Raw genomic sequence first — 13,511 nt, 5'->3', positions numbered from 1 at the left:
TCCTGCCTTCAATCTTCCCCAGCATCAGGGTCTTTTCCAGTGAGTCAGCTGTTTGCATCAGGCGGCCAAAGTATTGTAGCTTCAGCATCAGTTTTTCCAATGAATATTCGGGTTGATTTCCTTTAGAAATGACTGGTTGGATCTTCTTGCAGTCCAAGGGACTCAATAGTCTGCAGCACCACAATTGTGAAAGCATCCAGTTTTTGGCGCTCAACCTTCTTTATGGTCCAACTCTCACATCCGTACATGACTACTGGGAAAACCATAGCTTTGACTGTATAGACCTTTGCTGGCAAAGTGATGTCTACTTTTTAATATACTGTCTAGTTTTATCGTGGGTTTCCTTCTAAGGAGCAAGCATCTTTTAATATCATGGCTGCAGCCACCATCCGCAGTGATTTTGGAGCCCAAGAAAATAAAATTTGTCAGTGATTCCACTTTTTCCTCTTCTATTTGCCATGAAGTGATGGGACCAGCTGCCACCAGGCGACCTTCACCAGAGAGGCCGGGAGGCTGGCCGTGGATGTCCGCCTGGCCTCCTAGGAAATTGGGGGGCAGGAGCTGGGTAAGCAGGGACAGGACCTCCTACAACCTGCCTTTGGTTTCCTCTGTGAGGCCAGCACCACCCTGATCATAAAAACAGGCAGAGACAGGACAGGTAAGGAAGGTGATGTGCCTGCCTGTCGTGTGGATATAGGTGCAAAAACATATGAGCAAAAAGTAGCAAATCCAATCCAACAAGAGAGAAAGCCAGGACACCCTCCCTCTCCCACTTGTTAAAGTTCACATTTCCTGGAAGCACAGCCTAAGTCGGAAGGTAGGAGGTGAGGGGAGCTGAGTGAGGCAGTGGCCTCAGGGGAGCCCCTGGAGCAGATATTGTCTCCTTTTCATGAAAACTGTCTGTGATGGACAAGCCACAACCAGCTGGGGACAGACTGGGCCTATAAGGTGGGAGAGGGATGATGTGTCCCGGGATTGCAAGGGGCTTCCCTGGTGATCTCCCACAAGGCGGCTGCAGCCACAGCTGGAAGGACCATGGTGTCCATCACAGTCTGCCCCTCACTAGAGCTCTGCGCACCCCTGATTCTGGTCGGTCACACTTCTGGTGCAAGAGGAGGTTTAGGAGGAGAAACCAGGGACCCCAATAGGGCGGTGGCTCCAGGAGCAGCTCAGTGGTTCCCAACTGGGGATGTTCCTGTCCCGGGGCCATTGGGCCATGTCTGGAGATATTTGTTTGGCCATGCTGCAAGGCTTGTGGGATCTCAGTTCCCCGACCAGGGATGAAACCTGCCCCCTTGGCAGTAGATTTGTCTTTGGATGACAGCAGGTATCTCCCTGGAGATGCCCTGGAGGTTACAGCCCCCTTCTTGGGAGTGGGCTGGAGTCAGTGACCAACAGCTGTGGGGGCACAAAACATGGGCCCCTGGGCTCCTGGTGGGGTTGATTCAAGGTGGGGTACCTGCTTCAGGGGCTCCCCTGAAACCACCACATCGCTCAGCTTCCCCCACCCCCCACCTTCTGATTCAGGCTGTGCTTCCAAGGACCTGAACTTGAATGGCTGGGAGAGGGAGGGTGTTCTGGTTTTCTCTAACTGATACACCGCCAAGGAAGTTCCCTGCAATCCCGGGACACATCCTCCCTCTTCCCCCTTGTCGGCCCAGTCTGCCTCCAGCTGGTGGTAGCTTCTCCACCACAGACAGTTTTCACGAAAATGAGGCAGTTCTGCACAGCCCCCAACCGGGCAGCCCTGAGTCCTCATCCTTGAGAACTCCAGCAAGGCAGGAGGAGGAGGTACTGCATGAGTGCCGCCAGTGAGCGGTAGGTCCATTTCATTCAGTCAACCTCTCAGCAAACACTGAACGTACGCCCGGCCTTGCTCCAGGAGCCTAGGATAGATTAACGACCCAGAGAAACTAAAACCCCTGCTCCTGAGAATTTGGGGAGGTCACAGTTGACAGGATAAATGCATAACAGGTCAGAAAGAGAAGAGTGTCATGGGAGAATATGCAGTGAGGAGCTAGGGAGCTGAGGGCAGGAAGCTGGAAGCGTTGGAAAAATGCCTCTCTATGGCAGTGATTTTGTGTGTGTGTGTGTGTGTGTGTATGGCCATGCAATGCAGCATGTGGGAGCTTAGTTCCCTGACCAGGGATTGAACCTGTGCCCCCTGCAGTGGAAGCGCAGAGTCTTCACCACTGGACCATCAGAGAAGTCCCTGGAAGTGACTTTTGAGTAGAGACATGAAGAAAGTGAGGGCATAAGTTTTATGAACAGGGTGGCGGGACTGGGCCAGGCACGGGGGGTGTGCAAAGGCCCTGAGGTAGGACCATGCCTGGCAGGTTAGAGGGAGAGCAGAGAGACCCATGTGCCTGGAACCGCAAGTGCCAGGGCAAGACAGGAAGTGGGTCTGGCAGGGGGGCCACGCAGGTCCCTGGAAGGTGTGGGTGAGGACTTTGGCTTTTACTAGAGGGTGTTGGATTTGTTGGGAGGAAGGGATGAAGGCTAATTATTAATGAACCCCCCACCCTACTGAGAAGTCCATGTTGGCTCTAGGGTTGCGGATCTTATCATCTGCTTATCACTGGCCCAGGTGTTTGATGTTGGTGGTGTGGCCTGGGTCTGGGGCAGGAGACAGGGCCTTGGCTCACTCTGCACCTGGCCTTGCCCTGCCCCCCGTGCCCCTTGAAGTTTGTCTCTGGGCCTTGCCTCCGCCACCACCCATTAGCTCATCTGGGAGTACAGGTGAGCGGATACACACACCTGTCTCCCAGGTGGAAGCACTGATATTTATTTAGCTCTTCAGACTTGTTTTTAATTTAAATGTACGGAAAAGTGTAACCAGCAACTTGGGGGCAAATAACACAACAGGACCAGCCCCACCCAGTCACTTCCCACCCAGGGAGCCCCCACCCTGCCTTGGTCCCCTCTGTCATTGAAGGTCACTTGCATCATGTCCATGATATCTTCTGTCCCCTCCTGTCTGACTCGGACTCACCCCGCTGCTGCGGAAGTGACCTGGGTGTCATTCTTTGTCATTGGAGAGGAGAGCATGTCATTTTGCAGGAAGGCCAGAGAATGATCTGGTCCCCTGCTGATGGGCATTAGAGTTGTTTCCAGTCCGGGCTATTGCGACGACAGCTGCTCAGAACATTCTAGAAGCAGCCTTTGGTGAGTGGAGCTAGCGACTCTCTTATCTGTCAGAGACTGCAGGGTGTGGGGTGAACTTCTGAGTCTCAGGGGCTGCTGCCACCAATTACCACAAGTGAGGCAGCTTGGGACAACCAGAATTCTCCCTTTCACCATCTGGAGGCTGGAAGTCCAAGATCAAGGTGTCACTGGCCTGTGCTCCCTCTGGATGCCCCAGCAGAGGGTCCTTCCTCCCTCTTCCAGCTTCTGGGAGTCCCCAGGCATCCCTGGGCTTGTGGCCACCTCCCTCGGATCTCTGCCACTGTCTTCACATGGGTATCTTCTCTTTCTGTGCCTCCTCAAGGTGCTTGGTCATTGGATTTAGGCTTCACCCAGGTACTCCTTTGAGACCCTCAATTACATTGCAAAGACCCTTTCCCCAAAGGTCCTGTTCACAGATGCTAGAGGGTAGGACACGAACATGATAATTCAACTTTGTACACGAGCATTACTTCAACTATAGCAGAAACAGCCAAACTGTTTACCCAGGTGGTCATACCATCCTAACCCCCATGCCCTCGACTAACCCTCTGGGTGTGAGACAGTTCGGGGGTTTGGGGCAGCCCCTCAACTGGATATGTGTTCTCCTGTGGGCCAGCCAGATGGTACAGGGTCAGTGAGAGAGAAGCTCAGCCAACAGAGGGGTGATCTCTGCAGAGAATTCAAAACAGTAAGAAAAGCATCTCACCCGGCTCCCCACAGCTGGCATGCTGCAAGACTGCTGAATACAATCTTTTGTGGGGAGGATGAATTAGCTGTTGTGATTACTACAGTTTTAACAGGAACGCAAGTTCCAAACTTCCTGTTTCCATTCTTTGTGTGCTCAGTCGTGTCCAACTCTTTGTGGCCCTCTGAACTGTAACCCACCAGGCTCCTCTGCTCATGGAATTTTTCAGGCAAGAATACTGGGGTGCGGTGCCATTTCCTTCTCCAGCGGATCTTCCCAACCCAGGGATAGAACCTGCATCTCTTAAGTCTCCTGCATTTGCAGGCAGATTCTTTACCATTAGCACCACCTGGGAAGCCCTGTCATAGCTCCTTATTTATCTCAAATCTGCTAGATGAAGTCCAGCTGGCTCCAGTATTAACCTCAAAATATTTCTAGGAAGTTGAAGTCCCAAGAACTTAGCTTTAAGTTACACAGAACCAAAGACCAAGGAGTTGTTATTGTTTAGTCATTAAGTCGTGTCTGACTGTGACCCCTTGCACTGTAGCCCGCCCAGCTCCTCTGTCCCTGGGATTTCCCAGGCAAGAATACTGGAGTGGGTTGTCATTTCCTTCTCCAGTTTTCATCCTTTAATAAACATTGCCTCCTGCAGGAAGTCCATTTGAAGAATTCCCAGGGCGGGAGGCTTGAGTGGACTCAGTTGTGCATGCCTCCCTGGAGAGGGAGTTTCCGTCTGTAATCACCTGCGGTCTCTCCGGGCAGCGATCCAGTGGCTAACCCAAGTGGACAGTCAATAATAAACCCGAGGATGGTAAAGACACAAAGAAACAGATCTTGAGTCACTCATTTCCTTTGTTGCATGTAACCACCTGGCCTTTTTATTCATGTTTAAAAAGAAAGTGTCAAAGCGGTGTGGAACTTTTGCTGGGCAAGTGCTAATGCTAGTTTGGACCTCAACTACGTTGCTGAATTCGAGTATCTAAAATTGCAATGTGTTCTGTCTTTAAATGGCTCCATCGATCCCTGGTTACATGGTCGTTTCCGGAAACAATGTTGCCGCCTGAAGGAGCGGCTGCTGGAAGTCGCGGCTGGTGGGGTCACAGGCCATGCTGTCTGATAGTGAACCCCGCACTGGCGTCTTTCTCCCCCCACCCCCAATCCACCCCGGGGCAGGCGCCTCGCCCTGGACAACCGGTCCAGATAGCTGGTGAGTAGATGGCAGCGCTATTCCACAAAGCTCCGGGGCGGAGGAAGCCGGAGACTCAACTTCCCCGATCCATCCCCGCACTGTAGTGAGGCAGAGGGGCCCATCTGGGCCTTTCGGGGTCCCTTGGGGACTGCAGGTAACACCCGGAGCGCGGAATCCCTTCTTCCCCGTCCTGCCACCAGGGGGCGCGCGGGCCACACGCCTCCCTCCAGAGCTGCGACCAGCTCGGCCTCGCGGGAGGGGGCGGTCCTGAGATCCTCCGGCTTCATCACTTTTTGCAGAAGACTGGGCCAGGCCTGGGCTGCCCCAGGCGCTGCTGGTCCCAGGCGTACAGTAGGCGCTCAATAAATAGTCTTTGGAGGAACGCACGAGTGAACCGAAGGGGTAGGGCAGGAGTCCCGAAGGGTGTGCTTCCCATGGTCAGGGCTGAGTGGGGCTGAAAGAGTACTCACGATGGGGAAACTGAGGCCCAGAGAGCTGCAGGGCTTGACCGGAGTCACCCCCAAGGTCAAGGGTTGAGTCCACTGAGACCTGCATGTCCTGCACCCCTTGAACACTCCCACCATCCTGCGGCCCAGAGGAAAACAACCACAGACAGTACAGATGAGCAGGTTGTCTCAAATGATGGCATGAGCCACCCCACTCAGGGTGGAGAGGCAGGAGAGGTTTGCTGGTACCCCGCAGACACTTCCAATCCACATGACCTAGGCCTACCCTCCTGGCTCTAGAAGCTATGAGGAGACCACATCCAGAACACCAGGACAGGGCACAGGCTGAAGGTGGGGCACTGACCTGCCTACTCTGCTGGAGGGGTCCCCCCCTCGAAATGGCCTGAGATGAATGTGTGGCCCCAAGGGGCATGGGGATGGGGTTGGGACCTAAGAAACCCCCACCTTCCCATATCATCTATTTCTTGTCATCACAATGCTCCCAGGATCAGTCATGCTGGAGAGAGTTGGAGGCTGGACCAGGAGGGACAAAGGGCACATGATCACATGTGCACACAGGGGTTGGTGGGGGGGGGGTGGGGGTGAGCAGGGAGCATGACTGTAGATCTCATTACCAGCGCATTCCAAAGTGTCTGCGGCCAAGTGTGTGTAATTGGGCTTGTTTTTTGTTTTTTGTTTTTTTTTTAAACAGCTCTTGTAAAAATTAAATAGGAATAAAAAAGGGATGAACAGCAGGGTTGCCTGGAGGAAAGCCCACCCCACGCTCAAATTGCTGAAGCTGTTAAGATTATCTGTGAACTTCCTGGTGGCAAGGGCAAAAGGGGACATTGGTATGTTACAGTGCCTGGGTAGGCATGTTTTCTGGGGGTCATGCCTGTTTGTGACAGTGTCTCTGAAAATGTGAGAGTACATGTGTAAGTAGCAGCGTGAAAGGAGAGAGTGTCGGGGGTTAAACAGTGATGAACTTTCTGGTAGGCAGGACAAGAGGGAAAACCATTACAACATCTCTTTAGGCATGTTTTCCTGGGACCAGGCTTGTGTGTGACAATGTCTCTGAGCACATGAGTGTGAAGCAAGGGGAATGAAAGCAGACACAAAGTCTCTGAGTGTAGAACAGCTATGGGTTTCCTGGCAGCCAAGGTGAGAGAGGAAACCAGAATTAAAAGTCTGTTCAGTGAGTCCCCACCCGTGTGGGCCTGCTGGTGAGAGCGGCTCTGAATGTAGAGGTGTCTGAGTGTGATGATGGGAGAGTCATAGAGCTGCAGGTGGAAGACAAACAGTGCCTAGCTCCCTGGAAACTATGGCAAGAGGAGACATATGCTGACTTTAAGACTAGTCACCCATGTGTGGCCAAGGTCTAGTCCGGGGGCTCAGAGAGGGCAGTGCCGGGCAGCCAGGCGCACTCGGCTGTCCTCGGCAGGGCTCCAGAGCCGAGCGTAGCCAGCATGGGGGAGCAGCAGCCGGTCCTGGGTGCCATCAGGGCTGATGAGGCGCCGCGCAGCCAGCAAGTAGTCCCGATGGAGGGCCAGCGGGGGGCAAGGGCAGCGGCTTGGCGCCCACACGTACTCCAGGGCCCGAAGTGGAGAGCGATTCTTGTAGATGAGCTGCACATGCACCTCATAGCGAGTCTCCTGAGCCTGGCGGACGCGGCCCAGCACACGGGCCCGGAACACTGTGGGTGGGACCATGCTGAGCCCTGCTGGACAGGGTCTGGGTCCCAACCATGCACCCATTGCAAGACGACAGAACTGGGGGTCAGGTGGGGCAATGGAGGCTCTTGGGGACTGTGGTCAGCTGTGGCCTGGGGTCAAGATCAGCTTAGGGATCAATGAGGGGTCAGGAGTCAGATTAGGGCAAAGGATCAGATCAGGGAGTCAAAATTAGGGTCACAACGGGTCAAGTTGTAGTCAGGTCAAGGAGTGAAGGGTAAAGTTGGACCAGAGTTACAGGTCAGCAAGACAGGGGTCAAGTTCAGGTCAATTGGGGGCCAGGTGAGGGATGGGGTCAGGGACCTCTCACCGAAGTCACTGCCGCAATAGTGGAGTAACCGGTGGGCACGACCGCGGGTGTCAGGGCAGGGTGGACAGGGCTCTGCAGGGGCAGTGCGGTCAGGGGTGCGGGCCTTGCCCCTGCTGGCCCCCCACCCAGGCTGTCCCCAGCTCACCTGGAGTGGGTATCGGGGTCCGTGGAGGGATGACAGTGGGGGACTCAAGGGGCTGAGGTTCTACCTCTCGAGGCTGAGGCTGCCGCGGGGACCAGCCCAAGACCTGAGCCTGCGCCTGGAAGGGGCCATAGCGCTCCCGAGGGAGCCAGAACTCGAATTCAATGCCTGGGTTGGGCTCCTGCAGGAGGACCTGGGGCGGAGGCGGGGCGGGGAGAGTGTTACACACTAGGGCACTGCCTCGGACCGGGGAGTGGCCGGCCACTCCCCGCCACGCACACTCTACCCTGCCTCCTCCCTCTGACCGGTAGTCCCCAGCCTTCCCCCTCTGACCCCTGCTCCCTTCCCAGATTCTTTGACCCCACCCCAACGCCCAGCTACCCTCTCAGGCCCGCCCCCACCTGCAAGAGCAGATCTTGGGAGGTGGGCCCGGCGGCGCGCAGCGTCTCCTCCGGCCCTGTGGCGCGGGTGTAGACCACGCGGGTGCCCGCTGCCTCGTAGGTCCCGGCCGGGCTGACCGCCCAGTTCCCGTTGAGCACGTAGCGCCCGTCGCCCCCCATCAGCGCTGCAAGGGAAGGGTCAGCCCGGGCTCCCTGGAAATGGCCTTGCCCATCTCCCCGACCCTGCCATCTCCCTCCCCGGGGGATTCGGGCGGCCAGCGGGGCGCCTCCTCCCTCGGACCCTGCGATACCCAGGTGGTTCCGGCTCCGGTGGGCGGCGCGGATGTGTCTGGCGCCCTCGGGGATCAGGGTCACGTTCCAGTACCCAGCGAAGGCACCTGGGCGGGAGGGAAGGAAGGTGTTGGGGAGCAGCTAGGGTGTATTTGAAGGCTGGTTTGAGGATTAAGTGAGATGCTGCGGTAAGGAGATTAGCCAAGGCTCTGGTCCTCCGAAGACCAGTACTGATCGATGGATTGGAGTTAACGATTATTACCACCTTTTAAGTGAGGCAGCAAAAGAGTTAAACCCACGTCTGTTCAGGGAAGGGCGGGATAATCTGGCAAAGACCAATCAGAATGACGAGGGGGGGGGCTGGCCCGGAGACTGTCCAATCAGCGCGGACATCTTAAAGGGCTCTGGGAGAACTCGAGGACGGGGCAGACGGTCACCGGCGTCGCGGAACACGCGCTGCACGAAGAGGCACGAGTCGTTGGCGCCGCCGCAGCGGCCGCAGCGGTCTTCGCGGGCGTCGGAGCCCAGCAAACCGTCACAGCCGGCACTCTAAAGGGGTGGGGTGGACACGCGCGCCGTCAGACGGTCCCCGCCCGCCTAGGCCAACGAAGGGGCGGGACCCTGGAAGAGGGCCGAATCAAGACCTAAAAGGATGCAACCTTGGGGGCAGGTCCTCGTGGGAGGAGGCTGGGGATGGAGTCTAGTGATAGATGGGACAGGGGAGGGCGTGGACTTGATAAGGGGCGGGGCCTAGGGAAGAGAGCAGGACCAGGAACTAAATAAATGGGGTTTGGGGGCGAGGTATGGAGGGAAGAGGCGGGGTGGAGTTTAGGGGGCGGGGCGGGGCCTGGAATCCTCACAAGGCAGCGGCCAGCCACACAGAGATCTTGGGCGCCCGGACTGCAGGGGGTACCGTCCAGTACGCGACCGAAGCTGTGATAGAAGTCGTGCCCCACCGCTAGGCAGTTGAGGTCGCAGTGGTTGGGTGCTGGGGATGGGAGAAGTCGGTGGAATGTGGGGGGATTTATATTTGAATTCCAGCTCCCTCCTTGCCAGTCTTCCCCAGGCAGCCATTCCCTTGGGCATATGAGGCTCAGAGATTCAGCCAAAGCCACACATGGAGGCTGAGGCAGAGCATGGACTGGACCTTAGGCATTTCTGCTTCCCGTTCCCTGGGATTGTCCCAGACTCGTATACTGGGCCAGAATGTATTCATTCATTCATTCATTCATGTTAAGTCTTAATACTAGGGACCCATTATTAACGTCATCCGGAGAAGGAAATGGCAACCCACTCCAGTATTCTTGCCTGGAAAATTCCATGGACAGAGGAACCTGGCGGGCTACAGTCCATGGAGTTGCAAAGAGTTGGACACGACTGAGCATGCACACACAATATTAACGTCATTACCTATTCTTCACTCATTCTTTCATATGTTCATTCCACAAACAGTCATCAAGCACATTTCCCAGACAATGTTCTAGGCTCTGGGTAGAGTGGTGGGCAGAACTTACTCAGCAGTTGGACCCTACACCCGGCAGGTGCTCAATAAAAAGTATTTGTTCAGTGCTGAGCCCTGCATATCCTGAATATGTTGCTGTCCCTCCTTGGGACTCTGTTTCCCCCTCTGCCTGGCAGCGGGGCACAATGGATAGTCTGATCACACCCACAGGCTCACAGCCCTGATTCCTGCTCCCTCACCCCACCCCCACTCAAACTCCCTCCATCTCCCAACTTCCTGAGGCTGGCTGGCAGACCCTGCTGGAATAGAGCCTAAGCTGGCCCTGGCGGGCCTCTGTGGGAGTGAGATCATGGCAAATTTCCTCCAATTCTTAGGGTGAAGGAAAAAAAAAAAAAAAACATGAGTTGACGGTTGGAACTTTCTCCATTCCAGGATTTTCTTATCTGTGTCTACCCCCACCGTGGCGTCTGAAGCTGCCTGTTTCCCTTAAATCTGGAGGCACGCTGCCCTGGGCACACAGTTATATAACTCGCTATTTTCAGCTCAACAACATTTCCTGCTACTGGTATAAGTTTGAGAACTCTTGGCCTCTGGATACAACTCCCAGTAAATCCTCAGCTTGGTGTTCAACCCTATGCAGGATAGACCCTTCCTCCTCCTGCCCCTGCTTCACAACTCCACATGCTTTCTCTGCTTCACTTCACCAACTCCTACATATCCTTCAAAGCCCCAGTGCTAATGCCCCCTTCTTGCAACCCTCCAAGTTCCTCTTCCTTTTTAGAAGCCAACTTTTCCTGGCCAGTTTTGAGTTGTTCCCTCTGGACTAACAGGAGGCTGGGCTACTCACCACCATAGAAGGGCACCCACTGGTAGGTCTTCTGGGTGCCTAGGACAGGGTGGCCATTGTAGAGGGCACATTGGAGGTCTCGAAAGGGCATGGCCCCTGGAGGACAGTCCTGGGGACAGAGATGGGTGCAGCAGAGGCTGGGACAGCCCCAAGAGCACCTGGTATGGTGCTAAGCATATTTGGGGGCTTGAGCAGGGAAGCAGGAGGGCTTCTGGGAGAACTGAGTTTAAGAGATGGGTGGGGTAGAACATACGGGCTGCTGGCAGAGGCGGTACTCATGGGTGTCCCCCCAGCACAGCTCTTCCCTTGGAAACCTATGAGGAGCAAGGGGGCCAGACTGTTGTCAGCACCTCTGGGAACCCCTTCCCCAAAATCAGCCTGCCCATCAGTCTACCCTTGCCAACCCCACCCACATTCCAGCTGGATCAGTGGGATTAAAAGTCACAGCATGTGTGGGCAGGCCAAGGGTGCGGCCAGGGGCTGGGCTGGGCTGGCAGGAGAGGAGGGGCAGGGACCCCCTCCCATTCTACTGGGCAGCCTCCTCACCGGATACATCTCCGGCTGCGCACTGAGAGCCCTCGCCCACAAGAGCTGGAACAGCGACTCCAGGAACCCCATGGCGTCCACTCACCCGGACCCTACTTGGGGAGAGAGAGTCACAGTCAGCCTGGAGGGGAGGCTGGCTAACCCCATGCCGCAGCCAGGTCCCCATCCCTGCTGCCCCCGGGCCTATGTCCCCTTTTACCTGAGCGTTGCCCCCCAAACCACAATTCAGGAAGGTCCACAGCAGGAGCAAGAGGTTCCAGAGGGAGCGGGGTCTAGGGGGGCAGAGGGTGCACGGCAGTGGGGGTGCCAGCAAGCCAGGGGTTGAACCCCAGCTCTGTCCCGACTGGCTGTGTGATTTCAGATAGTAACTCAACCTCTCTGAATTTCCCTTCTCATCTCTGAAAAATGAAGTCATAATACAGCCCACCTAATAGGAAAGTTTTAAGGGCTCCGTCAGATTAGGTGAGAAAAATGGGAGGCACAGAGCCTGGTATGGAGAAGGAAAATGTAAAAATTATTATTATTGGTTGTTTACTGTCATGATGCACACAGTAGGTGCTTATTTAGTGTCTCATCATGGAAGGAATCATTCATTCCAGGGATGTGCACGGGTCTCTCTAGGGTCCTAGGTCCTTCCCCACTCTCCCCACCATCTTTGCGCCTACCTTCTGGTATGGCAAGGGGCCAGGTGCTCCTCTTTCTCTGGCCTCAGTTTCCCCATCTGTGCAATGGGGACCAGCTGGGTTCTGTCCAGTATTCTATGAGACCTTGCAGAGGGTGTGGCTGGTGGGAGCTGGGGCTGGTGCCTGGCAGAGGCACCCCCTCACAGGCAGGCCTTCAGCCTCCAGGGTTCCCTCAGCTCCCAGATGTGGGACAGCAGGGAGCTCCTGGATGGGGTGAGGGGCAGGGAGGAGTGACCTGGCCCTGGTCCAGTGGGTGCCTCATGGCCTATGTGCGGAGAGTGTGGGATGGAGCCCCCAAGCCGCCTGCAAGAGGGAAAGGGGCCACCAGTAAGGATGATGGAGGGAAGAGGGAGGCAGCTGTGTGGGAGTAGGGGAGGGGGTGGCAGAGAGACTTTGCCTCCTTGGGTCTCAGTTTCCTCATTTGTCAGGGAAGGATGGAGTCACTTGTCATCCCCACCCTCCACGTGACCACAGCACTGGATGAGGAAGGGGGAGGGAAGCAGCCACCTAGTGAGTCCTTTCTCGGGCCAGGGCCATGGCACCCGGCAGCCAGCAGTGCCCAGAGGTCACAACAGGACGTTGGAGGCCTGCAGCCTGGAGGTCCTGGCGCTGAGTGGGGGCAGGCCGGCTCACTAGACCCCCCGAGTCCCTGTTTCTCTGGTTATCCGATTCTCCTGGCTCAGAAACACTGAGGAACTGGGTGGGTGGGGGGCAACCCCGGGGTGGGACCCCGTCTGATCAGAGCCGTGTGACTCGCTGCATCTCTAAACGCCAGCCCTGGCTGGCTTAGGCAGCAGGAAAAAGACCCGGCTGGGGAGCAGACGGAGGGAAGGGGGCTGGCCCTTCTGACAACTGCTCCCTATTTAGCACTGGCTTGTTGCGGTGGGGGGTGTCTAGGTGATGCAACATGAGGGGCCAGAAGGACCACCGTTCCCACCCTCCAGGGTTCCCTACCCGAGGAGCCGCACGGTGGGTACAATCTCAGGGCGGCCACGCCTCCGGGCCTCAGTTTCCCCAGGAGGAAGTGGGGATGGGCTTCCTCCCACCCTATGGATGGTTGCCTCACCCCTCAACCCCAGCTTTGGGTTGGGGAGAAGACGCCGGCCGCGATAGTGGGGGGATAGAAAGAGGGACTTACCGGCTACGCAGAGCCCAGGCGGCTCGTCCTGGCTCCCCGGGCGGCCCCTGGGCGAGCGGAAGCGGCGGGGCCCTTGAGGAGGGGCGGGGGGAGCCGGGCTCGGCCCCTCCCACCCGGCCTCCCAGGGCGCGCCCCGGCCGGGGTCCGGAGGGGCGGTGGCGCCGTGCGCCCCCGCGCGGCCGTAGCGCGCCTGGGCACGGATCTGCGGCAGGGGACTGCCCTGCACGAGCGGCGCCCCGCCCCCCGCCCCGGGACTGCGGCCTGGTGTCCGACAGTCCGGGTCCCGGTGACCTTGGGAAGCCCAGGGAAGGGGAGCCACGCGGGAACTGACCCCCACCTCGGGGCTGCTATTCCGGGCGCAGCGCTCAGGGCCAGGGAATGTGCGCACACCGAGAGCGCCCTGCTGTGGCTCCTGGAGGGTGCTGCCCTGTCTCCACCGACGCCCAGATCGCGTCGCCCCGAAGGTTCCTTTTCGCGGCCACTACCCCTCCCCAAAT

General features: G+C 56.9%; 1 protein-coding gene across 9 annotated transcripts; it reads right to left on the bottom strand.

Moving 5' to 3' along the window:
- Positions 1-4,696: 4,696 nt before the first annotated feature.
- ADAMTSL5 (ADAMTS like 5) lies at positions 4,697-13,115 on the bottom strand. Of its 9 annotated transcripts, XM_027546565.1 has the most exons (13): positions 13,015-13,114; positions 11,859-12,179; positions 11,393-11,591; positions 11,194-11,285; positions 10,901-10,961; positions 10,648-10,756; positions 9,199-9,326; positions 8,776-8,887; positions 8,359-8,445; positions 8,069-8,232; positions 7,671-7,860; positions 7,526-7,597; positions 4,697-7,178 (listed from the first exon to the last, which is right to left on the bottom strand). In XM_027546565.1, exons 2-13 carry the CDS (start codon positions 11,912-11,914, stop codon positions 6,877-6,879), a joined length of 1,572 nt encoding a protein of 523 aa, XP_027402366.1. In that variant the 5' UTR covers positions 11,915-12,179; positions 13,015-13,114; the 3' UTR covers positions 4,697-6,876. The 9 variants fall into 9 exon arrangements, with proteins under 9 accessions (XP_027402366.1, XP_027402362.1, XP_027402364.1 ...); XM_027546561.1 differs by having other exon boundaries at positions 8,069-8,445; positions 13,015-13,115; XM_027546563.1 differs by having other exon boundaries at positions 8,069-8,445; positions 11,393-11,540.
- Between the last annotated feature and the right edge of the window lie 396 nt (positions 13,116-13,511).

The sequence above is a fragment of the Bos indicus x Bos taurus genome, chromosome 7 (genome assembly GCF_003369695.1).
Source record: "Bos indicus x Bos taurus breed Angus x Brahman F1 hybrid chromosome 7, Bos_hybrid_MaternalHap_v2.0, whole genome shotgun sequence".
Taxonomy (NCBI): Eukaryota; Metazoa; Chordata; class Mammalia; order Artiodactyla; family Bovidae; genus Bos; species Bos indicus x Bos taurus.
Note: the sequence above shows the minus strand (reverse complement) of the source record. Positions and strands in the feature narration are given on the sequence as shown.